The sequence below is a fragment of the Ischnura elegans genome, chromosome 3 (genome assembly GCF_921293095.1).
Source record: "Ischnura elegans chromosome 3, ioIscEleg1.1, whole genome shotgun sequence".
NCBI lineage: Eukaryota > Metazoa > Arthropoda > Insecta > Odonata > Coenagrionidae > Ischnura > Ischnura elegans.
In genome coordinates, this window is record NC_060248.1 from 40,128,489 (window position 1) to 40,156,327 (window position 27,839).

General features: G+C 37.2%; 1 protein-coding gene across 1 annotated transcript in view; it reads right to left on the minus strand.

Annotated features, from left to right (window-relative positions):
• The window catches only part of LOC124155006 (uncharacterized serine-rich protein C215.13-like), a 164,514-nt gene that overhangs the window by 24,043 nt on the left and 112,632 nt on the right, over positions 1-27,839 (minus strand). The window contains exon 5 of the mRNA XM_046528755.1: positions 7,147-7,376. Coding sequence (XP_046384711.1) covers positions 7,147-7,376 — 230 coding nt within the window. The remainder of the gene's footprint in view (positions 1-7,146; positions 7,377-27,839) is intronic.

Sequence of the window (27,839 nt, forward strand, 5' to 3'; positions counted from 1 at the left end):
TCCTAGGTAACGGTAACTTTTCTAACACTCCATTTGTTTTTACTCTCGAAGCGGAAAGGATAAGAGTTGTAACGTACGGTCATCATCATTAGTCAACAATCCTAAAGGCCGTATCACACTAGCGACTGCGACCGCCGCTGCGACCGCGATTTCGGCTGCGGCTGCGACTGCACCCCATCACACATTGCGGCCGACGCCACGATCGCGCATGCGCACGTATGAACGTTTCTGCTTGTGGCTTGTTTGTTTACGAAAGCCCAAAGAATAGATAGAGAGCAGCAATTGTTGAAAATGTTCCTAAAATATGTTAAAACGTACTTCATTTTCATTCACCTGTGTACTCGGGTGCAATATCCGATATACTGGCCTTCCATCTTCACTTTAAAAATCCGAAATTATCTCAGCGTTATCTTATAACCTTCTTGAACTTCCCTCGCTACGGTAACCAAAACAAACAAACACGTCTGCCGCAAGCGCGCGAGATTGAAATGGAGCTCTCTGATTGGCTGCGACTGCGACTCAGAAGAATAGCCGGTCGGCTATTCTTCGGAGTCGCAGTCGCAGCGTCGACTGCCTCGCTCTGATTGGTCGACGGGCCAGTCGCAGTCGCGGTCGCAGCCGCAGCGCCGGCCGCAGTCGCTAGTGTGATACGGCCTTAAGATTGGTTTGACGTAGCTCTTCATTTCTCTCTCCTATCAGCTAGCATTTTTATAGCATTGTATTTCTTCTCTATTACATCCTTTATAACCTGTCCTAAGTAACTCATTCGGGGACGCCCATCGCCCTTCTTCCCTTCCACCTGTCTTCATACGATTGTCCTCATCAGGCCATCGTGCCTAAAGGCCGTATCACACTAGCGACTGCGGCCGGCGCTGCGGCTGCGACCGCGACTGCGACTGGCCCGTCGACCAATCAGAGCGAGGCAGTCGACGCTGCGACTGCGACTCCGAAGAATAGCCGACCGGCTATTCTTCAGAGTCGCAGTCGCAGTCGCAGCCAATCAGAGAGCTCCATTGCAATCTCGCGCGCTTGCGGCAGACGTGTTTGTTTGTTTTGGTTACCGTAGCGAGGGAAGTTCAAGAAGGTTATAAGATAACGCTGAGATAATTTCGGATTTTTAAAGTGAAGATGGAAGCCCAGTATATTGGATATTGCACCCGAGTACACAGGTGAATGAAAATGAAGTACGTTTTAACATATTTTAGGAACATTTTCAACAATTGCCGCTCTCTATCTATTCTTTGGGCTTTCGTAAACAAACAAGCCACAAGCAGAAACGTTCATACGTGCGCATGCGCGATCGTGGCGTCGGCCGCAATGTGTGATGGGGTGTAGTCGCAGCCGCAGTCGCGGTCGCAGCGGCCGCGGCGGTCGCAGTCGCTAGTGTGATACGGCCTTAACAATGTGCCCAACTATGTTGTTGCGTCGTCTGCTTAAAGTTTTTAGGAGACTTCTCTTTTCTCCCACTCATCCATTTTATCTTCATCATTCCTCGGTAGCACCACGTTTCGAATGCTTCCACTCTTGACTTATCTGCTGGTGTCAACGTCTAAGCCTCGCTTCCATAGAGAAATATACTCCATATGTAGCATCTAATGATTTTTTCTCTTACTTCTATGCTTGTATTCTCAGCAGTAAGAAGATTCTTCTTTCTTGCTCCGTCCATCGTTGGTAATTCGGCTTCCCATATAAGTAAACTACTTAAGGTTTTAGGTTATAATATTGAGTGAAGCCTCAGTACACTCCCAAGTTTAAATCCTCGTGGTGCAACGTAGTTCGGGGAAAGAAATTCGATCTCCAACCTCGAATATCAGGCATGTTACGCCCGTAGTTTAGTCTGGGGTGAAATGTAGCCTTCAATATCCAAACCAATCTTGAGGTTAAATAACTATGGGAATAGGAGGGATAGGTTCTATAGTATATATAATTTCTATTTTCATATTTAATGTAATGATTTTTCGAAACTTTCATCATCATTGGTGAAGTTTCCTCCGCTAAATGTGATGATAATGCGGTCATAATTTATCTATCGTCGCCGAGCATTCCTGCTGTAAATAAAGTAAGGAAAGTATTCTCAGGTACTTAGCCTAAAGAGGGATCTTTGTGCGCTGAATTTTTGAAAGTGCAGTCTTCCATTGCGTTCTGGATGAAGAATATTGTGGAATTACAACAATTATTACTGTTGCTACGCATTATAATCTGTCGGTTTGACATCCATAATTGGCTTACTGTAACCAAAGGGTTCATGATATCTTTATACGATGAGAAAATACTTATGACCTATGATCACCAACTCCATTAAATGATGTTATAATATATATTGAAATAAACGATTTTCACGTCATAAAATTCTTGAGAAAAATATTCCTTTCTCTTCTCTCTCGCTATCCTAAATTTTTATCTTCCATTAAAGGCTTTTGAAGATTCTTTCCTCCTCAATATTTGTTTCTACTTATGTTTATTAGTGCCTTCTTTATTTTTGTCTTCCATCAAAGTTAGTAACTTGAACATCTCTCTTATCTTATATGGTTATATATTTCATATTTACTAGCCATATTTTTTTAAAACACAAAAAGCGTAGGAAGAACACTGCAGAAACAAATTATGCTGCTAACAATCAATAATTAAGCAAAACAGCCGGCAGAATACCATAAAATAAAACCAACAAATATTTTCAACAGGGGAAATGGCCCTGACGGTCTAAAAAAAGTATTGGCGTCACCGATGATCGATGGGAACGAAGATATAGACCGCGATGAAGATATGTAATTTTTAAAAATTGTGAACATCAGCATTGTGGAACTTTTGCAACGCAGGACTTCGATTGACACTTCGGGGACAATAAAAGAAGAAAAGTAGAAGCTTCGATAGATGTGACATCTCTGAAACGGGAGGCATTGCGGGATATCTGAGGCAGACGTTTGGGAAAATTGAAAACAGTTCTGGTGAATTCTACCCCCCGGGTATTCTCATCAGTAGCTTTTTAGTTTTCTTCCACTCTCGTCATATATCACGAGTCAAGTGCATGCGTCATGGGTGGGTACTGAGAGGACATATTTAAAGTGTAATGCAAACAGTACACGAAAGATTAAGTGTACGTGTCGACGGAAATAAACGCGCTGGTGAAATTTGTGATGAAACATTTTAAATTTTGGTTTATATTTTTACTATTTGCTACTACCATCCTTGCATTTCTTCCTGCAATAAAATTTCCGTCACCACGTTCAATAAGTAACGGTAACTTTTCTCAACACTCATTTTATTTTCACTCACGAAGTGAAACGGATAGGAGTTGTAACGTTAGGTTCAGATTATAATCCCAGGTGATGCCCTAGTAATTTCTCGTATGATTTTTAGATTAGAATTCCCTTTTAACGTAGAAATCATGGATTGATAATTTGCTAAATAAATGATGGCTTAAGAAGGAAAAATAATTGTAGCTTTTATTCAACTTCGTTTCCTCTGCAAACCCGATAATGCAAAAATACAATTTTTTAATTTTAATTGAAAACCACTCGTTAATTGTGAAGTTGATCTCACATCTCATAGCTTCTGTCATGTTTTACTTTTTTTTGAATTTACCTAGAGAGGTAGTCGTTTATAGTGAGAAAAATATTCCAAATTATCTAGTATATGAAATATATAACCACAATAATAGCTATATTAAATTGAAAGACAATGGTTTTATGCATCATTAGATAGGTAGAAAATTAATAAGCAGATTATGCTCTTAGTGACCACGATATAACATTATCACATAGCCACACATTTTTTTTGAACGGCCGTGAACTATACTCGAAGTGGGTAATTTCCCAGAGTCAAATAATTTCGTATAAAAAATCTTAGCTTATCCAAAGAAGGAGCTGTGCTTATTTTTCCATCAGCGATATTTCTAGACATGCATGTCAGTTAAGAAGAATAACCTTTAAACTGCTTTGGACATCTGTTTGCAGAACATGAAATGACATTTTTTTTCTGGGAATTTTTCGGGAGTTAGAATGACTGATTTGCCCTGCAAATCATTTGATTTTTGGTGAATCATCGTGTTTGACCCGGAAAACTTACGAGAGGGATGAGTAATCGATCCATGGGGAAATACGGAGGGCGCCGAGAACAGAAGAAATGCTGTAAGCTCTTCAAGGAATCTCAGGAGAACTTGTTAGCAAGGTATTCATCGAGTGAAATAATGATTATAGGCATTTGAAAAGGGCAGTTATCAACAAGGGTTAAATTCGCCCTGAAAAAATAATTTACGACGTGAACCCGGATCTCCCGGTTGCCAGTAAGGTATGATTCCAGTTAACACGGCTGATTCATCGTCGTTCGAGGTTAATTCCAGATCCCTGCTAAGCCACACGATTATTTCATGGCGAATTCTACTCCTAGTGTGACATTGTGACTGCGTAAAGAGGTACTTATTATATGCAGCGCTTTTGGAAATTATTTACTCTTACAGATGCTTTGAGACGATGATATTAACATGATTGATAAAGTTGCTCCTGGTTCATCACGAAAACGAGCATATTTTCAAGCTTTTAATAGTGGAAAATGAAAATATTAATAAAATCGACGCTTGATTAAAAGAATTGACTCTTCCATTCTAATAATCATGAAAAAACTGTTGTAATTCTAGAAGCTTTGGTGACTCTTTTTATTTGGACATCAATGACAATTTATCCGATTGACGACCGCGTCTCGCCCGATATCTGCATTTTTTCGCAAAATTTACGTACTATGGATGGTTTTCGAGGACAAAAACTAGGTATATGTAGGTATAAAAACTAGGTATGGAGTCTGAAAATTGACACATCTATTCAAACTATTGTATTGTAATATGCTCTTTTTTGAATTAATATCTCAGCTCATGAAATCTTGAAAGTATCTTTATGTAAAAAAGTAAATTTGATACAGATCGTTATATTAGTCGATGCCACTGCTTATTTGGACATTTTTAAAACATTGTGCTATTTATAGTGATATTTATGATAATAACGCTGAGAATTTACACATTTTAGTTGAACTGCTAACGGTGGATAAAAATGATAATATTACTACTATGATTACCTCTTCAATAGTATATGAAGCCCTTCCAAATTTTCTAAATTGCATGCGAAACTTCCTGAATTTAACTGCGTCGTTTAGAATTACCCACATTCGTTCTATTTGGAATTTGGAATCGTATTATCCGCGAGTTCAAAGGACATTCATTTTAATCTCCATAATGATACAGCTGTGAAACTACCAAAATCCGTGTGAGGGTCCCGAGGAGAAGGATATTTTCCTTGGCGATAACGTATCATGTTTCTAATCATATAAGCTGGGTTGTTCTCAGGCTTTTCCCGATTTAACTCGTCAACAGGGGAACGTTGTATCCTAGACGAAATTATGGGCTTATTTTTCCTCTTGGAATTAACAAGGATGGAAACAGAGGGTCGCATTTTAATGAGGGGTAAACGTTCGACAGCTAAGCGTGGAGGGTCCTTTCACTTATCATGAATCATTACTTTTAATTATCTTGAATACCTTCTGGAAACTGAAAGATAGGGTATGCATAATTTTACCGTAGCATATTATGTAGGTACTTCATAAAGAATGAAATGATCAAATATCATTTCCTTATATTAATGCTCGAATAACGAATTGAAATATTTTTCCTTCCTACGTTTTTACATTTTTTTACCAATCTGTTGCGTGTATCTCGTGAATATCTTTTCGACAGTTTCATATGCTAGTATTGTGCAAATAAATGCTCATGAATTCATTTCCACCGGTGAGAGCTACTTAGTTGATGTTTCACGTTTTTTAGTGAATCCAGATCTTAGGATTACAAAGCTACGAATGAATGAAAAATTTCATTTGAATTTGGTTAAACTTATCTCGAGAAAATCTTATAATGTCTGTTTATGCAAATAATGTGCGAGAATTACAGAATGCATTTCTTGTCCATATTATTTTAAAAAATTCATAAAGTAAGCCTTGACGAGAAATGTAATATGAAAGTTGATTTTCACAGTGAAATCCCAAAGGTTTGGAAAAAAAAATATAACTTGTGACAGCTAAAAGAAAATTATTGCTACTCCCTAATTTGTTACCATTGAAAATTTCATTGCCATTAGGAGCATACCCAGGTTTCGACTATGATATGAGCAATTATGGCAAATATTGAAAAGCCTGTGTTATGAGCCTATGTAAAAAAAATGATTCAAGCCCATTAAAACTCAGATATACCTCTAATCTCAAGACTGAAATTTTATTTTTTTTTAATCGCCTATATTTGGTAAAATTCGTCGGATAAATGCATCAATATCTTTGAATAACTCGTACATGAAAAATTTTTATATATATTTATCGAAAAGGCATCAAAATTATCTATAAAATAATGGTATTATCTAGCTCATATACGAATATAAAATGTTGAAAATAGAACAGCACTTCATTTTGATGTCAACCGTAAAGGCTTAGTTAAAAATTAACAACAAAGGCATTAACACGCACGGGTTAATGCCTAAATGTATGAACGCGTGAATGTACACAAAAATGCACCGTGTAACCACCCAACTTGTGCGAATACATGAAAGGAAAATAGAACCTGTACTAATTTGGTTCATGCATTCGTACATGTTCCATTCCGGTCCACCAAAATCATTCACGCAAACGTAGATTAACTTGTACGTGTTAATGTGCCGTGTAACCAGAAAGTCCTGCTATAATTGACCTTCTCGTTGATTTTTTATAAACTATCAAATTTTCACTCCGTAAATAGCATTTCAACTGAAAGTTCTTAACAATGTGGAAACTACAATATTTAGCATATGGCATTCGTGAAATATCTATGTTAGTACCATCTGAAAAATATCCAAAGAACCCGCTAAACAACGTTGCATTTGATATGGAGATCCATATTACAACATCTCTTGGACATCTTCACAACATCTAATGAGTAGATAATGGGTGTGCTTATTAAGATGTTTGGAAGTCCCTAGACATACAGTTTAATTTATGCTCCTCAATTCTACAGAGAACATTTCAATGGCTAAGTTCCAACAACACGTGCCTCAAATTTTGCCGGTTTGAGACAGATATCTTAAAAGAAGTGTAATAACAACCTTAAGATGACTCGAACAACAATGGAGGTCGAGCACTTACCGAGTGAGGCGTCGTAGGTGTTCATATACTCTGAGGTCATGAACTGTGAGACGAGCGCCGTTTTGCCGACGCCCGAGTCTCCGAGGAGCACGACGCGGTACTTGGGAGTCTCTTCCTCCTCGCCGCCCATGCCGCTCATGCTGCCCTCCGAACTCACATAACTGCTCCCGCAGCATGAGCCCTCAAACGGCGACCGCTCCCCAGGACTCACGCCGCTCGCATTGCTGTGCCTGGAGGGATGAGATAGAACGATTATTTCGCAATGGAACAAGTGAGCAAAAAAATACTGCGTTGTATAAGGCAGTTAGGTAGGCAAGCCAACCAGCAATCAATTTCCCAATAATATCCAGAAAAAATTGTCGGCGTTAAGTGCCATAAAGTTTTCATCAATAACATTGCATAACAAAATACGTTTTTAGGCTTATATTAATGAGTAGTTTCCAAAAAAATTATATTAAAGCGATATCTCCAATAGTTTCTGAGAAACAGTCTGAGACGTAGAATAATATCAAATCTCATTCCCTTATGGTCCATAGGAACATGTGTGTCCCATGACATAAAAACACTAAATTTGTGAAAATTTAAGCACAAATGCGTAGTTTTTCGTACTAATCCTCAGGCTAGGTACACAAAGAATAACCCAAAAGTCCTGTTGTAATTGACCTTCTCATTGATTTTTTTTATAAACTATCAAATTTCCACTTCGTAAACAGCATTTCAAGTCAAAGTTCTTAACAATGTGGAAACTACAATAGTTAACATATGATATCCGTGCAATGTCTATATTAGTCCCATTAACGTTGTATGGATAGGTTAAAAATATCCAAAGAACCCGCTAAACAACGTTGCATTTGATATGGAGATCCATATTACAACATCTCTTGAACATCTTCGTAAAATCTAATGAGTAGATAATGAGTGAGATTATTATGATGATTGGAGGTCCCTAGACATATAGACACATTTTTGCTCCTCAATTCTACAAAGAACATTTCGATGGCTAAGTTCTAACAACACGTAACTCAAATTCGGCCGGTTTGACACAGATATCTTAAACAAAGTGTAATAACACCAAAAATTTAAAATACACGCAAAAAATAACTCTTTGTTTGCAAGTGAATGCTTCTTTTTCAGTTTTATGAACTTTTGGTTTTTAATTTCAGTGTGCAGGTAAAAAAATAATATTTTTTTTGCTCTCCTGTAAAGTTACTATTTTTGAGATACGTGTTGTTAGAACTTAGCCATCGATACATGCTACCTTTGGATACTGTTTGTAATAAGTTGTTTTCAATAGAACGGCTATCACAACTTGGATATCTTTGTAACGTTATTTGTACAATTCGTCGTAGATGTTACAAATAGGATACTTGTATATTGACTCGTTCTGATTACGATTGTCCGAGCGATTCGTCCTAACGATAGTTGGCCGAACTAGCTGTGTGATGAATGTCCTGGAAATAGTTACCGTAGTTTCGAACGTTGCCACTTAACGATGGTTAGGCGCTGGAAGACTGGAAAAGGAAGCGATAAGAGAAAGACGAAAAGTTCGTGAAGCTCCCTTCGCTCTAGTTTTTTCATGAATTTGTCCAAGCAAGGAAGAATATTCGCGGAAGAAAAATTATTCGTTAAATACACGTTGAACACAATAATATCTTGACCCTGCATACCTCAACAGCTTTGCTAACCGTCAATTTCTCGTTCACTTTAGATGTCAGCACTAGAGGGCAGCACAGGTTTTAACCACCGTCGTGCACGAGGGTTCCAACGATCGCTGGAACAATCGTAATCTGAACGAGGCATAACATTAGATTAACATATTAACATAGATAACATATTAGTTTGAATCTTGGAGTGTAGGTTTATAAATTCAATGGAAATTTTTGCCGAAGTTTTGATTTATTTGCCAGACATCATCATGTTTTTTAACATTTCAAAAAGTCCTAGTGATGCTCTATGAATAAAACAAAACGTGGGCAAAAATTGCTTCTCAACTCAAAGACGCAATGTTGAAATGTAAAAATAAAATTTGTCTTTGATAGACCACTGATTTCCTCCAGTTTTGGAATTCATAAGTCATTATGAAGATTTAGATTTTTTTAATTGCCACCCCGCATTGTTTTCGGACATGGATTAGTAAAAACCCAGTTAAACCCATAATGTTACAAAGATTAGTACTCAATTGGGTACCATACGATTGTTCAGCGAGTGAGAATCTAGGTTTGACTTTCCAAACACAGCAAATTTAAGACTATGAGAAAATAAATCTAATGAGAAAGATAGGTGGAAAATTAAAGTACGCAGAGTTTTCTGTAAAATTCCCAAATAAAAGCAGATGGCAACAATCAATCTCCAAGAGTATTGACTAGAGATAATAAAGAGAAAATGGCTAGGTTCTTGCTGACATTGATATGATCAATTTACACGGAGGTAAGGCCATAGTGTTTGAAATTGGGAAAATGGAACATGAAACAGTTATATGAAGCTAATCGTCTTTTCAGCTTTCCGTAGCACTCCATAAAGAATTTCAGTCTGTAGAGACTTGTTTCATATCCCGAAAGTGTTCTCAATTCCGCTTAAAATTGAAGGGTAGCATGGTTGAATGTGGTTATATTTCCTCCAAATAATAGTTAAATTTGAAGTCACCTTAATGATCCTCCTATCCTATTGATATGAAGATATGCTGCTGTTATATTTTACGAGGAAGTACAGTAGTTGTTGGGAAGGTAGAATTTTTTTTGTGAACGTCGTCGTTTTCTTGGAAGACCACTGCAGGATGTTTCCCTCCGATTCTAATTCTTTTGTGGACTTTCCTCGTACGTTGTTGCTGTCACAATCGACCGCAGCTCGTTTATCGTGTTTAAATCGCGGCAGAAACGGGAATCCCAGGATCAATGGAATAAAGAGGACAAGTAGCAAAAGATTTCTGGCTGGTTGAAAAGGCACCGTCCGGTGAGAGGGTCGGTTGAACTGGCGGTGGATCGACGATGTGCAAATATCCCTCTGGCAGTTCCCTTTGTGAGAAATGTTCGGATTCTTATCCACCCTGGGCCACTGCGACGACTGAGGAAAAAAGTCCTGACATGCCCTTATCACTCCCTCTTTCCTTTTCTTCCCGAAACCAAACTTTCGCTTCACATGCGTCATATTGCATCCTCTCTCTGGTTGCCGATATATTTAATGCGGAGAAGGGCACGTAGGAAGTGTTCCGCCCGGCACGAGGGCGTTGGCTCACTCGAATGTGCTTCTCGGATAACGGGGGGTTGGCTTAAGGAAAAGGGAAAGGAACTTCTCCTCTTTTGGAACTAATTTTCTTGGCACAAGGGTCCTCCATAATCGGAGAGATAGTGGTTAATTTGTTTCCCGTTGGTAAAGTGAGCTAATGAATAGGCTCTGTTTGCTGAGAAGGGTAATGGAGATGCATTGAAGATGACCTCCCATTAGCGATATTATTTTTGGAAGTCATGAAGAATATCGGGGTACACATTAAATAATGTTTTTATGTCATGGCCATCACAAGTACCTCCATCGAGGGAAATTTTTAAAGTCATCGCATATTATTTATATTATGCCTTAATGAATTGATTGGCATAGTTGACGCTTTCTGCGTTATGGCTGTCTGATTGAATATCAATGTATTCAGGGCAGTCAATACTATTTCACAGAAAATGATGATAAGATTTCTCGTTATGAAGTCTGTTATTTACTAATATTTGCGATAGCCCAACAGCTCAGGATTTGGAGCGTCAATGGATATGCTATTAAATTAAATTATGTATTATGGATATATATTGGATGATATATTATTTTTTAGTATATTTTTCTCTTAGAAATTTTTTTTCGAGAACATGCGGATTTCTCGAAAAATTTGCAATGATTTAATATTTGCTCGATGGATATGAATGTTTTCAATAATTGGCTTAACGATGCAGAAAATTGATGAGTTTAACCATGATGTTATTTTTCAATTGACGGCTGGGAAAATTTAATTTATTTAGTGCCCTCTATACAGATTTGGGCTGACTGGGATATAATGCTTTTTATTTCATTAGATCTATTTTAAGCATGTATAAAACTAGAAAGGGAAGATTTGCACTTGTATCCCTTACATAGTTTGTGTCTAAGTATTTGGTATTATGTTTTTTAGATAAATATGAGTATAAGAGTGATCATAAATATTTTCAAATTTTCTGGCGAATAATTTGTGAAATGCTTGTGAAATGACAGCAACAGCAAAATGTCAATAGCTCGAAAACTGGCAAGGGGCGGAATTTATAAATACGTCGGACGGTAGAAAAATACCCTTTTTATAAACTGAGATTTATTTAGAAGAAAATAATGTAGCTTCTTAAATTTAAAAGTTTGAAAGCCATGTTGTACAAATATCATTTGCTGCTATCATCACTTCCCGTCGTTAGTTTATCCCCATGTGTCGCCGTAGGTACCGGGTGCGACCTATTATTTTTCATCGCTAACGATAGACAGGAAAGAAATCGTGAGACGCGGAAAGCTGCTGCGTATCCCCTTGGTCTCCAGGCGACGGCGTCCACTGTCCGTTTACCGACCCCCAGCTCCCAGGTGATCGGTGGCGTAGTTACTAAGAAATCGACCTTTCTTTCACGAGCTCGGCGCAAACGCGGGAGGCCGAAGCGATGAGGAGGAAGAGGAGACGATGGGAGCAATCCCGGAGATTGGCGTGCGATGGGTCTTCAGCGACGGAGAATAAAGAACGAGGTGGGGAGGAGTAGGAAGCGAAGTGCAAGAGTCTAGGCATACAGGATGCCAGCGTGTTTGCGCAAGACCATTGAATTCTCCCGTGTGACCTAGCACTCCTCCGCCATCTCCACGATTCATGGGAAGCCCTCCGTCGAGCAGTTCCAAGAGATATTGCGAAACGTCCGTGCGACGCGCTGGAGGTCGTTTCATAGACTAATAGTGGGGTTGATAACCTTTTCATATCAGTGATCCATCACAAATTGGCCCAGATATAGCGAGAGGCAAGAGAAGCTTCGCTTTTTTTATTGAGATATTTTTGAAGAGAAATATTTCACTCTGAATTCAAGCAATACCCCAACAAAGAATTCTTATAAAATCAGGAGTTGATATAATATAAGGATAGACAGAAAATATAAGGAAATGGTATAAATAAAATAATATAAGGATGGATAGCATGGGCAGCGTCCAGCCTTTTCTGTTAGTGTGACGAATGCGTTGCATTAAATTAAAAAAAATATGTTTATTCAGAAATATGAAATGAACTTACCGTAATAATTTAGACAATCATCTCTTTTCAAAGAATCATTTTCATTATTTCATGTAGAGTTATCAACCCTCATCAGCTGTGAGGGCTACGTGTGGCCCGCAGTCCTTAACGGTTTATATAAGGGAGTAAAGTGCTTCCCGTGGCTAAAATGATTACACATTGAGGATATTACATTCTTCCTAGGTTTTCTAGTATTATTGAATGTTAGCAGAAGCAATTAAAATTTGGATAAGTCAGAGTCGTGGGTTATCAAACCAGGAATAAATGAATGAGAATGAATCAAAGATCAAATATTGGGGCATATTATTGTGATAATCGAGGATTGGAAAGGTTCGGTATCGTTGTAATATGAGGAAATGCAAAATTGATCAATAAATATACCCGTGCATATTTAGTTTTGGGCGACAGATCTTCCAATTATAAATAAATGTCAGTGACTATTTATACGACAGACCTTCATCAGGAATGCAGCAAAATGTTTAGCGCCTCTCAATGAGACGCAAAAAAAATTGAAGGCGCCAAAGGATTCATATTGAACTGTGATAATGAAGTATTGTGAGTGATCTAGTAGCAGATGAATTTTTTTATGCACGATGCGTTTCCTTTGCATTTCTTGCTATAGCAATAAAAATATTTTTGTACTTATTCTTGCATGATATTCATGCATGATAACTTTCATGATACGTAGAGTGCATAATACAGAAAATTATTGCCTCCGATGATTTAGGTAAAATTACTCACGGAATAAATTACTCACTGAATTTATTCTTGCATGTGATATATTTGGACTTGAACAATGCCATCGCACGAGGAAAATATGTTGTCGTTAGCTTTAAAAATGCTCACACAATTTAACTTTGTTTAAGAGATTAAAGAAGCATCGTTCGTGGATAAAAAGGAAATGGTGGGGAGAGTAAGTTTAAGGGACGGCTTCTTTGGCGAGGGAGGAGAAGATCCCGCCCTGGTGGAGTGATCCCGGGAAGGGATGCGCGTTGGGGGGTCGTTGGAGTAACTTGTTGAAGATGGCTCTGGCGGACATAATCCCCATTATCGGCCTCCCACACTTAACGTGAAAACGCTCCCTCGACGTAAAGGAGTGGTAGTGACAGAAGATTGGACGAAATTGGGCTGGTGCTCACTGTTTCTTCTATTCCACCAAAAGACGGCGCCAAGAGGTTCCCCCTTTCGTTTGGCCGTAATGGCCTCGTTACTGACGTCATTTCGTTTGATCTTGACGTCAGCGAAGGAGCGAGTGTGAATTGACCGACTGTTGCTGTATACAAAGATATGTTTGAATATAGGGAGATGAAATTTTGTCCATTCTCATTGAATTTATATAGGTGTAGGTCGTTTTAGTCCTATTCCCCAATCGTTTTCTTTCCATCATTGGAAGATCCCTCTACTTCGAAGCTAGCGACACCGCAGAGAAATAGTAGCAGTTTTCCCTGCGGTGCCGTCGAGGGAGTTTGTGGATTTTTCCTCTTAAAACACACAGATGTATCAGGACATCCTCGCTTTTTAGTGATGTTCATGTTGGCGATTTCACAAATGAAAAATCTGCTCTATGATGGAGGAAAATTACATTGGAATACATACCGGAGTTTACATGGCCTCGAACGTCACCATGGAAATTTTTTAATCCGTGGGAAATACCATTCACTATTTAATTCGATTCTTTTTATTGGGTTCAGCGCAAGTCGTGATAAAATCCCGATAACACTTCATCAAATGAATTGGTGGAGCTTAAGTTATCTAAAATACATAAATTTATAAATATATCAATTTCTAACTCATTTTTAGCCTATAAAACCAAACTAGCAGTGCAATGGAACTGATATTGCTGATCTGTTCTGAAAAATCTTTTTGCTGTTCGAAAAAATCTTAAATCGTCCCTTGTCAAAGGTTTTTCGTCTGTGACGGATCATTTGTAGGTTGGTGTATGCCACATCGCGTCAGATAAATAAAAAAAAGGTGGTTGGATTTTTATACTCACTGTATATGATTGCAATCTAATTCCATTTTATAGCGCAAATCGCCGCTTTGAGGCGTCATTCGTGAATTTCAGGCTGATGGCATGTTTTAAACCATCCGGAATAATCAATCACAGCAATGAAAAAAATGTCCTAGGATCGTGACTCCAACCACGGACCTTGGAATTTCCGAGCCAAAACGGTAACCGTTTTGCCATTCACTTTATTTTTATTTTATTTAAAATGTATAATTAATTTAAAATTTTAATTTCTTAGCATGAATGTTTGATTTTTTTATTATTTTAAATGCAAATGATGATTTGGAAATTTAACTCAAAGTTGCCTTGGTAAAATAACCCTGAATAGACGAAGGTATTTTCTCCCGTTGCCGGTCCAGAGTATTTTTTTACCCCAAAGCAATAAGTTTAAATGGTGGGCCATTGTCAGATACCGTTCCCTCGTGGAATAATTCCCGTTCCCACAAAATGCTCGCCACTGCGTGGTGCTCCTAATTTGTTCCCGGGGGAGCGGATCCGGTCGCGCAAAACCGTCTGTCTCCTTCCCTCGGCCCCTCACGTCCAAGCACTTATCTTTATCTCTCCTTGTCACACTGTCCTCGCAAAAGGCTTGAAGACACGTTTACAGCTCGTGATGCGTCGCTGTCTCGCTCCATATCGTTTCCGCCGGACAAGAGCAACACGTGAGGGCGACACAGGGATGGCGTGGACGTGCGGCAGGAGGGGGAAATAATTGCTGGAGGAGGAAAAGGGTGGCGGGCTGGGAAAAGGAACGGTCAACATTACATCTCTCCACACTGGAGTGGGCTTTGATTGCCTTTTAAATGCAGGAACTCTGACCAAATTAATGGAGTACGAAAACTAAGGCATTTAATGAAAATATTGCTAATAATATGCATTAAACATAATGAAAAGTGCTTGTCTATTTACACGCTTATTTTATTCATTCCAACCGATCCAGGTTTTGGCACATAATGATATTTTCAAGGAGAAGAGCTTTTCATTGCGTTAAATATCAAAGCTTTCCGACGAATCACACCTGAAACTGTATCTAATAATATACCCTTGCAATCATAAAAGAATTAAAACGCACGAAAATGAGTGATAAATAATTTGACCTTAAAATGGGCTAAGAAATTGATTTCATTTCGAGATTTTCGCTGATACAGATTGGAAATTAGAATTAATTTTCGTTATTTGCGCAAAGCTTTCTTATGATAGTTTTAATTGCATGCATAAAGCATTCTTATTTTCTAATTAAGTAGAAAAATGACTTAATATGTATGGCACGCGTGTATACTTTTAACTACAACTTTCCAAGACTAAGTACTTCGAAAAAAATAACAATTTGAATGAAGAGGGATTAGATAATGTCATTAATTTAGATTCATTCTAAAATATCCAATCAACGTACTCAAGTTAAAGTGTGTGTAAATGGTAATATCATCATCATTGAACGACATTAGCCTTCTGATTTAGTTTAACATCTTGATAATAACATTTTTGAACTTACACTTCTGGATATGGTAGATTTACTTAGGGTGTTTTATGAACCTCCCCGGCCTGCTTCCAAGATGATATTTAAATAGCCTGGATCAATTTATGAATTAATTAACCTTTCTTTTAAAGTCAAATGTTACGCATTCCTGATGGAGGACCCAACGCGCCACGCGAGATAATATCGTATAATATTAAAAAGTAACGTCTTATATATATCACAAAGTTATAATTTTGGAGCGATGGGCTACACATGAGAAGGTTATCGAAAAATTATAATTTTTTTGAGCTGGGAGGCTATTTCTCTAATTTACTCATCTTCTCTCCTTAGAACAGTTGCTACAGGATATATGCTGGCATTATGTAGCAATGCCGAGGTCAATGTAATAGATCAATTCCTGTGTTACAGATTTTCTTTCCTTAAAATTTATAATAAAACTGTAATTTTTGGGAGAGAGTAATGTGGGATAAATTGAAAATTCTCACCTAGTTTTCCATGCATTTGTAAATTCTCCTTTTCCCTATAAATCTATATACACCCCAAGAATTTTTAACTCACTCTTAAAAAGGTAAATCTTAGTCTATATTTTGGCTAAGGGACTGCTTGGGCTGAATGTGGCAATGCGCATAGCGCGGCGAAATAAAGCTTCGTCACGGCGCCATCATGGAACCCACGTCACATTTGATGAATCGTTGCGCTTTTATCACCTCAACGCTTGAGGCGTGAGAAATATTTTGCTCCCTTCCAATGCGGTCGTGCAATAGTGCTCGATTCAGTTTAGTCATCGTGCTACTTTCGATCGTTTTATAATTCTCCATACGGTAACATGTACAAAGGCATCACGTGAACATGTGATTGTGAGCAGTTAATATTAATACAGGAATAGCGTAAAACCATTTGATAAATAATTCTCCAAACGGGCACATGTACAAAGGCATCACACGAAAAATTAAACGCAAGCAATATAGGTAAAGTCATATGGCTTTGTAGCGAAAACATAATTGGCAATATCTTATTCACACGAAACAATCAATTTGCGATTAACTACGAGAGCGTCATAGTGCTGTGCTGAATGTTCGCGCATTTAAATGAAAAAGCAAGTGGCAACACGGGTGTTTGCAATTACCGTTTCACCCTGATTAACTCTGCTGCCTTTGGAAATGGCAATTTCGAGAACAAGTAGAAAATGAACGGAGGGATTAGTGCGCGCATGGAAAGTGGAATGGCTAACGTTGAAATGGAATTCCGAGTCCTATTGGACAATTTTACTCGTCCTGAAGACTGGAGGAGATAGCTATCCGATTTTGCATAGCTGTGTCTCTGCCAGCTCGGTCAAAGAAGGTGCAATGCTCTTTCCATGACATAATGCGGCAAATAGCTGGGAGCGTGCAAATTCATTGAAGGCATATGACAAGTTCTAAATTTGGCAACGTAAACAGTTAGCACAATACTTCCCTTCCCCCCCAGCGACAACCAGCTTATCAGGAATTTACTCTTAATATTTATTCAGAAAGTACTCAATACTACTGTATGGCAGAACTGAAACTAAAAATAGTTGTTTTTTATATACGAAGTAGAATTCCATTCAAATTAATGTATTTACATCCATAAAAATTACATACTTGCGTTGAGTTTTTTTTCGGATGAAATGAATTAAATCTACATGCTCTGCGTTTCAATTTGGTCGTACGAGGAACACGACGCCCTATGCGCGATGCGCTGGGTTATTTCATTCCTCCTTCTTCACTCATTTTCCTAGTTTATTCTACTCACTGATATTCTCATCACTTAATTATCTCATCTTTTCCTTTTCATGCCGTTAAACATCTTCCGATTTTGTTTTAACACCCGATGACATGCCTTAGTATTAACGTGTTTCACGGAGCTGTTTTTGATTCACCTGCGTACAAACACTCATTTCTTACTCCTTGTGAATGATTTTGCCATATGATTTATTTTCATGAAAGGGAGTATCGATGAAATCCAATCTTGCATCAATTCGTTCGGTGAATATAGTTTCAGTCGATTAAACGCCAGAGAGTGTACTTCTGACACGCTTGTATGGCATCCCGAACCTAATCAAAAGTTGATTTGTAAGGATTAACTAGTACTAGCCATTTAGTTTTTTGAATTAAAAGAGCTTCTAGAAACAAACATACGTAGCATGAAAGTTGCTTACTTCTTTTTAAGTTCCAAAAATCCCCAATTTTTGGCATTCTGAACATGTATTTCAGTCAAGAGTTTCTATCCTTTTACTAGAGTGATTTTTAACAGGATTTCATACTATTTGTTTCATCATGTTTTGAACCCTGGTCAAAACAATGTGGCAATCTAAAGGAGTTAATTTATCAAAAAGCCTTTAGATAATTCATTACAAATAAACGTGTTTTGTTGAATTTCCGGTTTTATTCATCCTGCTGAAGTGAAAGACTATCTCTTTCAAAATTTAGACATTGTATCTGTTGTATATTTGACTTGCGGTCAACGTTGCGCAGAGGTAGTTTTAAGTGTGTATGCTGTGTGATCGAATTATAACTATTTAATGAGTGAAGCCCGTGGCTGAGTCTCAGGTGCGAAAAATAAATTCCCTCTGAAGGAATTGGCGGCGAGTTATTCCGGGCTAGTTCTCCGCTCCACAGTATCACATCATTCGGATCCCTTTGAAAGCGGACCGTATGGCTCTTCCCCTTCCCAGGTATCGCCCCCTGATGAAATTTTCGTGGTGAAGGGGTCGATGGCGCTCGTTAAGGAAAGAAAATGAGAAGGGCTGGTGAGAAAAATGAGTCAAAAGAGAAAGGAGACCATTCTGGAATCTAAGGTGGGCTGGGCTGGAGAGGTGGGGTGGGGGAGAGGAGTCCTGCGCCACACTATATTAAAGATGTGTGGTAACATGGTTACTCACAAATGCGCTGCATTACATGTGCTGCAAATTAAAATATTATAAGCGTCCTATGAATTTTGAATCCAAATTAAAAGTGCTTTGGCTCACTGTAAATATTCTTAATTAAATATGAGCGAAATATTTGTGGTAAAAGTTGGCGAATTATTATCAAAACTAGGTGACCCGTTCATAAATTCACACTCTCACACTTTACATTTAATTACGTAATTATTCTCTAATTCTTAAATTAAATTTCACAATAAACTCTCACTTTTATGCATACCAATTTTATACCATTCACCCACGCACAGTCACTATATATATTTCGTACTATTTTCATTTTTTTGTAAATTCCTATTGATAATAACTTTCGAGTACTTTCAACGCGATAATTTCATTTATTCGCGATACAAGTTATCTTTTAAGTTTCTTACACGCAATATCTCTTTCAGAGAACGTTAAACATTCTTCATACTTCTCAGATTTTATTTTAAGCGTGCATATGTTACGTTACATTGGATCAGTTCTGGACATGATGGATTTTTAAACCTTATTTTGTAGTTAAAAATAAAAAAATAAGTTGAGTCGTTATACCTCAAGCGAGTAATCGATGTGGAAAAATCGAAACTTTTAAGACAATTTAATGAGCAAATAGTCAAATTTGATATTGAGATTGTATTTTTCCCAGAAGTCGATGATTCAAAGTTTAAAATGATACCTTATTCATCAAATTACCTTCAATATTAACAGAACACATACGGGATTACAGAAGAAGACCTTTCTGTAATATTATTATAGGTATAATGGACCAAACGTCAATAGGTCATCTCCATCACTCATCAGTATTACATTTGGATTAAACTGAAGTTTTCTAGCCGAAGAACATATTAGCTTCAAGTTTTGATTTTTTAGGATACCACATATCTTACTCTTCTTCTCTTCCTAGAGACAATCTGAAGGCCACAATACAATTTTAATTCCTATTTAAATTCCTGCTTTTACTTTTTATTCCTTCCCCTCAGTAGTAAATATTATTATTGTCCTTTAAAACTACCATTAGAAAACTTTTGAACTCCTTTGACTCTTCCAGTGTGTGGAATCATCATATTTAATGCCTTTAAAATATTTAAAAACGTACTTTGTAGGAATCCAATTTCTCTTATTTGTACTGTTCTATCCGAAGTACTTTCATACTACTTGGTTTTTGAAACTATATTCTTGGTTTTTCTTTCGGAGATGCTTGAAGTTTTGAATGTTTACCCTATTACTAACCATTTCATGCGCAAAGGCCGTTATTATCTTGATTATATGGTAACTATCTTGATTAGCCACAAATGTTATCCTTTTCACTCATTATATACAAAAATTAGATGGTTTAACTGAAAATTCGTTTGCACATATGAGAAAAACTGCAAGAATTCTTGGGAAAAGTAATCAAATTGCCTGATAAACATGAAAACTCGAGAAAAAGGGAAATTATGACCGAAACCTTTAAAACAAGTTTCTTTACCATGGAGAAAATTAAACCTTATTTGTCGTACAACAATTGTAAATTGGTGAAGAAAACTTGGGCAAAATAAGAATTGGGATAATTCTATTATTTATTTAGCGGATAGCTAGACACTATTTTATTTGAAGACAAATATTATTGCAAGAAAATGCATCATTTTCATCCGGTTGATGGAATTGCTTGTTCAGGAAACAGACTGTTCGTCCATTTCTGCATTTCATGCATGCTGAAAGCATTATCTGAGAGCGTTACCCACTGATATTGTCAAGAAAGTTAATTTTCCAATATGGCAATCATTGATTGTGCCACTCATTTTGAACACCTTAAGTTGTTGTCTTCTCAAATGGCGCTAATCAAATTGCATTAAGTGATAGACTTCAGATATTCGGCAAATAGAGTAGCTACATTGTGAGACTGAAGAAACTTTTGCTATGTCTACTGAAGAGGCAGAAAATCAATCAGAATGATTGATAATTAGATGACAAATGGCTTAGGTCGCTTTCTGCGAGGAATGTTGACACGGGAATCACCCTCCCGAATCCGGAAAGCAAACTTTTGAGTTGTGTTCCCAAGAGGGCGTTGGAGTCATTAATCAAAGCCCCCTGTGACGAGTTGCAACTCGCGGTGTGGCAAGAAAACCTTGACGGGCTTTAAGCTGTATGAAGTCTGCCACCTTGGAAATTCCTCGAGGATAGAAGAAATTTAGGTGAAAAAAAATTGAGAGGGCTGAAACTAAGAAATCGCGGTGAAATGTAGAGAGCTGGCGGCAGAAATCGGAAAATGGGAAGAATAGCAAATATCGCGTTGTTTTCACGTATGTGAAATCGCAATTATATAGATATCAAATAATTTATCCTACGTTATATTTTAAAAAAATTGTATTTATCAATTAGGCAACATTTTACATGAAAAGTATGTTAGACAAATTTAAAATTGTATGATCATTATCATAATTGATGCTTCTTAAATATTTAATTGAAATTCTGGTACATTATATTCAGTCATTCATGAGCTGGTGAGGATTGGCTATTAAGATGTAGAAAGGTCAGCTCCCTTATATTCAAAATTTAAATATACGTTTAAAAATTTTTATTATTGTAGCGAGTTAAAATTTGTCATGGTAACGTGGAGACCATTTAGGCGACGCGAAGGAGCATGTCGATTTTTTGTGCGGAAGTATGGCACTCACATGCTCACTTTATTTGTCCAATGACTTCGGCTGAAAGAAATGTGCCTTAATATCAAGTGTGTATAAAATCAACTGACTATGGCTTGACGCATTTCTCTTGAATATGAGAATTTCATGATAAAGCTGCACGTGTTGTGGTGAATGTTCTACATTATTGGAAAAAATATTAGCAAGGATATAGTATTTAATAACACCAAAAATGAATTAGTGAATTTTATTATGGATGGAAAAACACTTTTTTAAGTAAAAATTTAAAAAAATACCTAAATACGAGCATTAATTGACTTGTCTTTAAAATATTTGAAAATTATCCCCAGCTGGAAAAGTTATTGGTAAAATAATTTTGTAAAATAACCTCCTTCTTTGGGAATAAATGATGAATTGTTTAGTAGTGGCTTACCCCTGTAACATTTTATCGTCCTAGCCCTTAAAATGCCTTCAAATATAGAGAATTGCTAGACAGATAGAGTAATCCAAACCTTCGACAGATTGGTTACATACAAGAACTTAGATGCTGCGAAATACGTCTTCATTGACGAGGGAAAAGATTCTCGCAAGAAAGAGACGGGACTATTCCAATGTGAGTTCTTCGATAGAGTTTGGTCATCCGCTATCCTTCTGGGCGAGTGGGACGTCCAGGACGAACGGTCGGAGCTGGGTCGTTTATCGTCTTTGAGGATGGACTTTCGAGTGAATGGGAGGGACAGAAAAACAAGTGAGCCGTCGGAGAGAGTAATGGCGAGGAAATGAGGCCGTTTAAGAAAACTTGGGCAAAATAAGCTGAGGCTCTCTTGAGACGCGTGCGTATTAAAAAAAACTAGGCATGAAATTGTCCTTGAGGTATGCTTAGAAGAACATCTTCAGAAACATCAACACTTTTATTTGCTTTATAAAATCCTGAAAATTGAAAAAGGAGAAATTAATGTATTAGGTTTGGAAGATGCATCAAACTAGTTTTTTTTTTACTTCAACATTATTTTTACAATGGAAGTTATCGTCTTAATTTTTTAAAGCCATCACTACTTGCGTAATAAAACATAACATTTGTTAATTACTCAATTTACTTTAAGATGAAGGAGAAAACAGACTTCGATGTTTCCAATGTTGCAGTCGAATATTATGACGTTTTTTTTCCTTTAATGGAGGTAATGACTTCTTCGTGTTTCTTTCCATATTTTTGCATGTATCTTATATTTTTTAAAGTACTGGCGACAATTTTTCGTTAATCTTTTCGTTTTTGTTTCTATTTAAATTGTTTTTGATTTGTAGTCCAAGAGAATTTGTATGTATCTTTCGCTTACCCTTGAAAATATTAGTATTATCGATTTAAATATGGAATTTACATAAATATAGCTTAAATTCGCCGGGAAAGTTCTGCTACATTTCATGCTAATCACAAGGAGATCATGTTAACTTTCGTTTGAATGAGTTTGAACACGACTTTGCTAAATTACGGGCTGTCTTTTTAAAAGTAGAATAGTGGTGGAGAGTAAGAAAAATTCGCCACAGATCCCAAAGCATACCTGGTTGAGCCTGACAGGGAATAAGAGAGAAAAGTGATAATCGCTGCCGATATTTAAACTGGTTTAACAATTTCTTTGCAAATTTTCTCCTTCTCTCCGCCTTTAAATTAATAAAAGTTTTTGTATCGGTATTGCTTGTCTTCTGAAGATGGCATGCTCTTTTTTCAAACAAGTATTTGATTGTCTTATATATTTGAATTTATAAAAAAAATAAAGAAGGCACTCCAAATTATTGACAGAAGGACTGATATCACCTCACCCCTGTTTTCACTCATTAAAAATGTATTCTTTAATTTCTCTGAGATCTCTTATTTTATAGCCCTTATTGGGTGTGCTCTCCTCTACCATGATTTCTAAACTTCGCGAGTTTCAAATATTCACGGTATTCCGTTTACCCAAGTACTATTGTAATTGAATGGCTTCTTGGCTTTCTTCAGCATTTATGGCCTTGCAGGCATTAAAATTGGCGGTAAATTTATGCTTACAAAAAATGTACGATGTGGTAGGAATAGGGTAGGTTGCTTCTATTCATAAAGATAAAAATTAGAAACACATTTGCATGTTTTATCGTAGCATACCTCCCATTCCATATTGTTTATAATGCGTTTGCATACCACTGGATAAGACAGCATTGAAGTACTTGGATGTTAAGTTTTTTTGAATAATACAATTAGAAAACCGCGTTACATACTAATGAAATCCTTCATAGATTCAACAAGAGTTTGAGCAAAAGAAAATTCCTCTTTTCCTGCCACCTAGCCACAAAGTCGGTCATTTCTTCAAACGCTGTGGATGGATTACTTTCATGGCTTTCTTTAACGACTGGTCGTAAAAGGATGGGCTTCCTCGCCAGTTCTGACGCATTCATTGATTTATTAACTGCCAACTTGTAGCGTCTTCTACTCACTGGTCCGCTTACTTCGTCTTGGAGCTCCACCTTAGCTCCCGTCGGATAGAAATTGGGTAATATACGGGGCCGTGGGCATAATTTGGCGATGGATAACGGTTCCTGGAAGGACAGGAGGGAATCTTGAAATCGGATTGGACGAATAAAATGAGTCAATATCAAAAGGGCGAAAGGATGAAAATCTTTCTGGTTACCTCGCGGATTGATGGAGGATGATTTGGAGGGATGTGGTGATGGTGAAGTCGTCTCGTCGGATTGGAAATGGACCTCTTCCCTGAACTGATGAAGGAAGTGGAGAAGGAGAGGGAGAAGATTGTGAGGTGGAGTAGGGTGAAACCTCCTTCACAAGTATAGGACGGAGAGGAGGCTTTTGTAAATGGGGAGAACGGGATAAAATATATGGCGGGATCGAAAATTCGATCGCATGGGAGTACATCTCATTCCCCAATCTCGACGGCTCATGCCACCGCTATTTTGAGCCCAGGGATTGGTACATAAAATCGAATGAGGTAGTCGTGTGAGAGGCATTTACGCTCCCTTATGTGATGGAAATGTTTGATAGGGTGTCAATATAGGGGGAGAAATTAGTTTAATTCCGAAGTTATTCACGGAAAATATATTTTAATGCTCATATAGCGAAGAAACGAGTTGGAAATATTGTCGGTATTGGACACTAAGATCTGATTCAGTGCACGTTGTGGGGAAGTGCTATTCCTAGAAAATTACTCTGCATCTAAGAAAGCAAATTAAAAAAAACACTGTTGGATGATCAAAGTAAATGATAATGAATATTTTCCATTTGAAGGGCATTGGATTCCGAAAGAAGTTGATAGTTATAGTAATTTAGAATCAGGGTTTATAGTTAGAAATTCTCCATGGAAAATACCTTATAAAAATAATTTATTTTACTTAATTCCATTCCCATTGCTTAATGCCAATACCCTAATTCCATTCCCCAGTCTAAACGACTCATGCCACTGCTATTTTGCGCACATTTGATTTTTTGGTTGGTACATGAAATCGAATGAGGCAGTTGTGTGTGTGAGACATTCACGCAGGGAAGTGCCCCGCTTTTCTGAAGTAAATGTTTCCTAACGAGTCAATCTCGTGGGAGAAATTAGTTTCTTCTCGAAGTTATTGATGGAAAATATATTTTACTGCTCATATGGCGTAGAAACATTTCCCTTAGGCTACAACCTTGTCGCGGTGGAAAGGATGCGCGTTCCTATGACACCTAAAGCTGCACTGGCGGGATTAATTCTAAATTATTCCCGGTATGGAAACCTACCGTAATCGGCAGAATACTTTCATAAATAGCGTAGAAACTAGTTTGGCAATCTTGTCATTAGCATGCACCAAGAACTTCTCCAGTGTAAGATGTGGGAGAAGTGCTTTTTTTAGAAGATAATTCCGCACCTGAGGAAGTGTTTTTATAAGAACACAAATGAATGGTCAAAGTTAATGATACACAATATTGTGCGAAAAATCCAGGGAAAAAAATGAATATAAAAAGTAATGAATATAGCTCATTTGAAGGGATAAGGAAATGAAAGGAGTTGATAGTTGAAGAAATTTCGAATTAGGGTTTGTAGTCATAAATTCTCTGCATCTAAGATGAAACTATCTTCAGTATGAAAAGAATTAAATGAAAAATTCATGAAAGGCCGCTATTCCTTGCTGTTTTATTGTTTCTTGAATACAATAATATGTATTAAGAAGCTCCATGGTTTCCTCAATTGGGCTTCACTTCAAGGATGAAGCTTACCCGTTAGGAGATTATGGCCTCAAAAACACCCTTTGTGGTACACTGCTAATAATATGGTTTATCGTACCTTATTTGGCAGTGATATAATGTGAAAATTTAGAAAAAAATAACAGCCAATGATCTGCACGCACTGCACTAATATATGAAAATTTAATCGCTTACAGAAGATCAGAATCGTTGTCATAGTGTAGTTGTGCGGCCGTGAATAGTTAATTTTATTGTATTCTACTGTTCAGAAAATAATTCCCAAAGGGGTGAAATTGAAAATTTGTTAATTTAACTTTGTTTTAACCTTCCTCGGTTTTCTTAATAATTGAAGGTGTAAATGAGCTCTCTTGACCGAATAATTACAATTTTATAGCAAGCCAGTTAACTGAGAGAATTACTTTGAGCATTAAAGGCACCCATAATCCATGTAATGCGCTGGTGAGAACCATTTAAATACCACCGATTCAAACAGGTATTTAAAATATTAATCCGGTAAAAACAAGGTTGCTTCCGCATTACAGCAATCTGTTGCATTTTTGGCAGTACTCAGATTAAATGTTCTCATTGCACTAATATGGAAATTTTATTCGTAATTTGTCCAAATTGACATTTATAATAATGTTTTAATATACCCTGTACAATGATGCGATATATTTTCTCTATGCTTTATATTTTTTAAATAGCGGATCATATTTAATATGCAGTGGTTTGTTTGATGTTTTTAGGGTTTGCAATTAAGCTTGATTCAACTATTTAGGCAGTAGGTTAGAGGAAAACGGATACAGTAGTAAGGACATCAGGAAGAGAATTGCATTAGCGAAGGAGGCGTTCATGAACAGGAAGGAGCTTCTAAGAGGATCGTTATGTAAGAGTTTAAAGAAAAGGTTTGTGAAGAGTTTGATCTGGAGTGTAGCTCTCTACGGTGCGGAAACGTGGACACTGAGGAAAGAAGACGAGAGAAGATTGGAGGCATTCGAGATGTGGGTATGGAGAAGAATGTAGAGGGTGAAATGGACGGAGAGGAAAAGGAATGACGAAGTGCTGCATATGGTTGGCGAGGAGAGGCAGCTTTTAGATGAGACAGGGAGGAGACAGAAGGTATGGATGGAGTTAGTGCTTAGGGGGGAAGGGGATGTTGAAAATGGTGTTAGAGGGTAGAATGTTAGGGAAACGAGGGAGGGGAAGGAAAAGAATAGGATTTTTAGATAGATTGAAAGAGAGTAGGCCTTACTGTGGGTTAAAGGAGGCAGTGCTGGAAGGAAAGGGAGTCTACCAGATAACTTCTTTAATACTCCATGGAAACCTACCTTAATCGGTGGAATACTATAATAAATAAATAAAAATAAGCTTGCGAAAAACTCAACGAAACTTTTAATTTATTAAATAATTACATTATTGTGTTAAAGGCCATAACTGATTACCTTCATCATTAGGATTTCAATACGATTGTAAGGCTTAATTTTCAGTGCATTATTATCTTTTCGAAGGATTCTAATTTACACGTCGAAGAAAGAATATAGTTGAAATTTTCAAACGCCTTACTTTGGCATCACGAATATCAATCGTTTTTCATATGCATGAAATAACTTCTTTGCTTGTGAAGGTTTTTTTTTACGTGCGCATTCATATAACATATTCAACATTCAGATAGTATGACGTGGACTTTATTTCCTTGAACATTTCTTCTTCGTATGTGTTTTTAATACTTAAGAATGCAAACGAATGCTCATGCTCTGGTCTTTGTATAAGCTCTTTAAAAGCTTTTGATCGTCCTAGTGTCTTGTGGTCCAACTTTTATTTTTGGAAACAAATGAATAAGTCTGCTCGTTACAAGTTTCGGAAGAAGCTTTTCGTGGAAATAAAATTAATTTTGAAAAGCATCATGTCCTTAGTAGAAACCCCTTTCTCAAAATAGCGTTTTCAGGAGTATATAAATAGAATATTTCTTAGAAAAAAATGATTAACTTATTTCATGTCGATGACTCCGGAATTTATCCTCAAATATTCTATAAATTCCACTGTAATTAACTTTGCTATACGTCAAAGCCATTTTCCAGTGCTTTATACTCTCTGATGTAAAGGGCCATAACAGATGGTATGATATTGGATCATGGAAAAATAATATCTTGATGACTTGGTACGCCTGGAAAGAAATTGTTTCCAGATCTAATTTTTTCCAATTTAT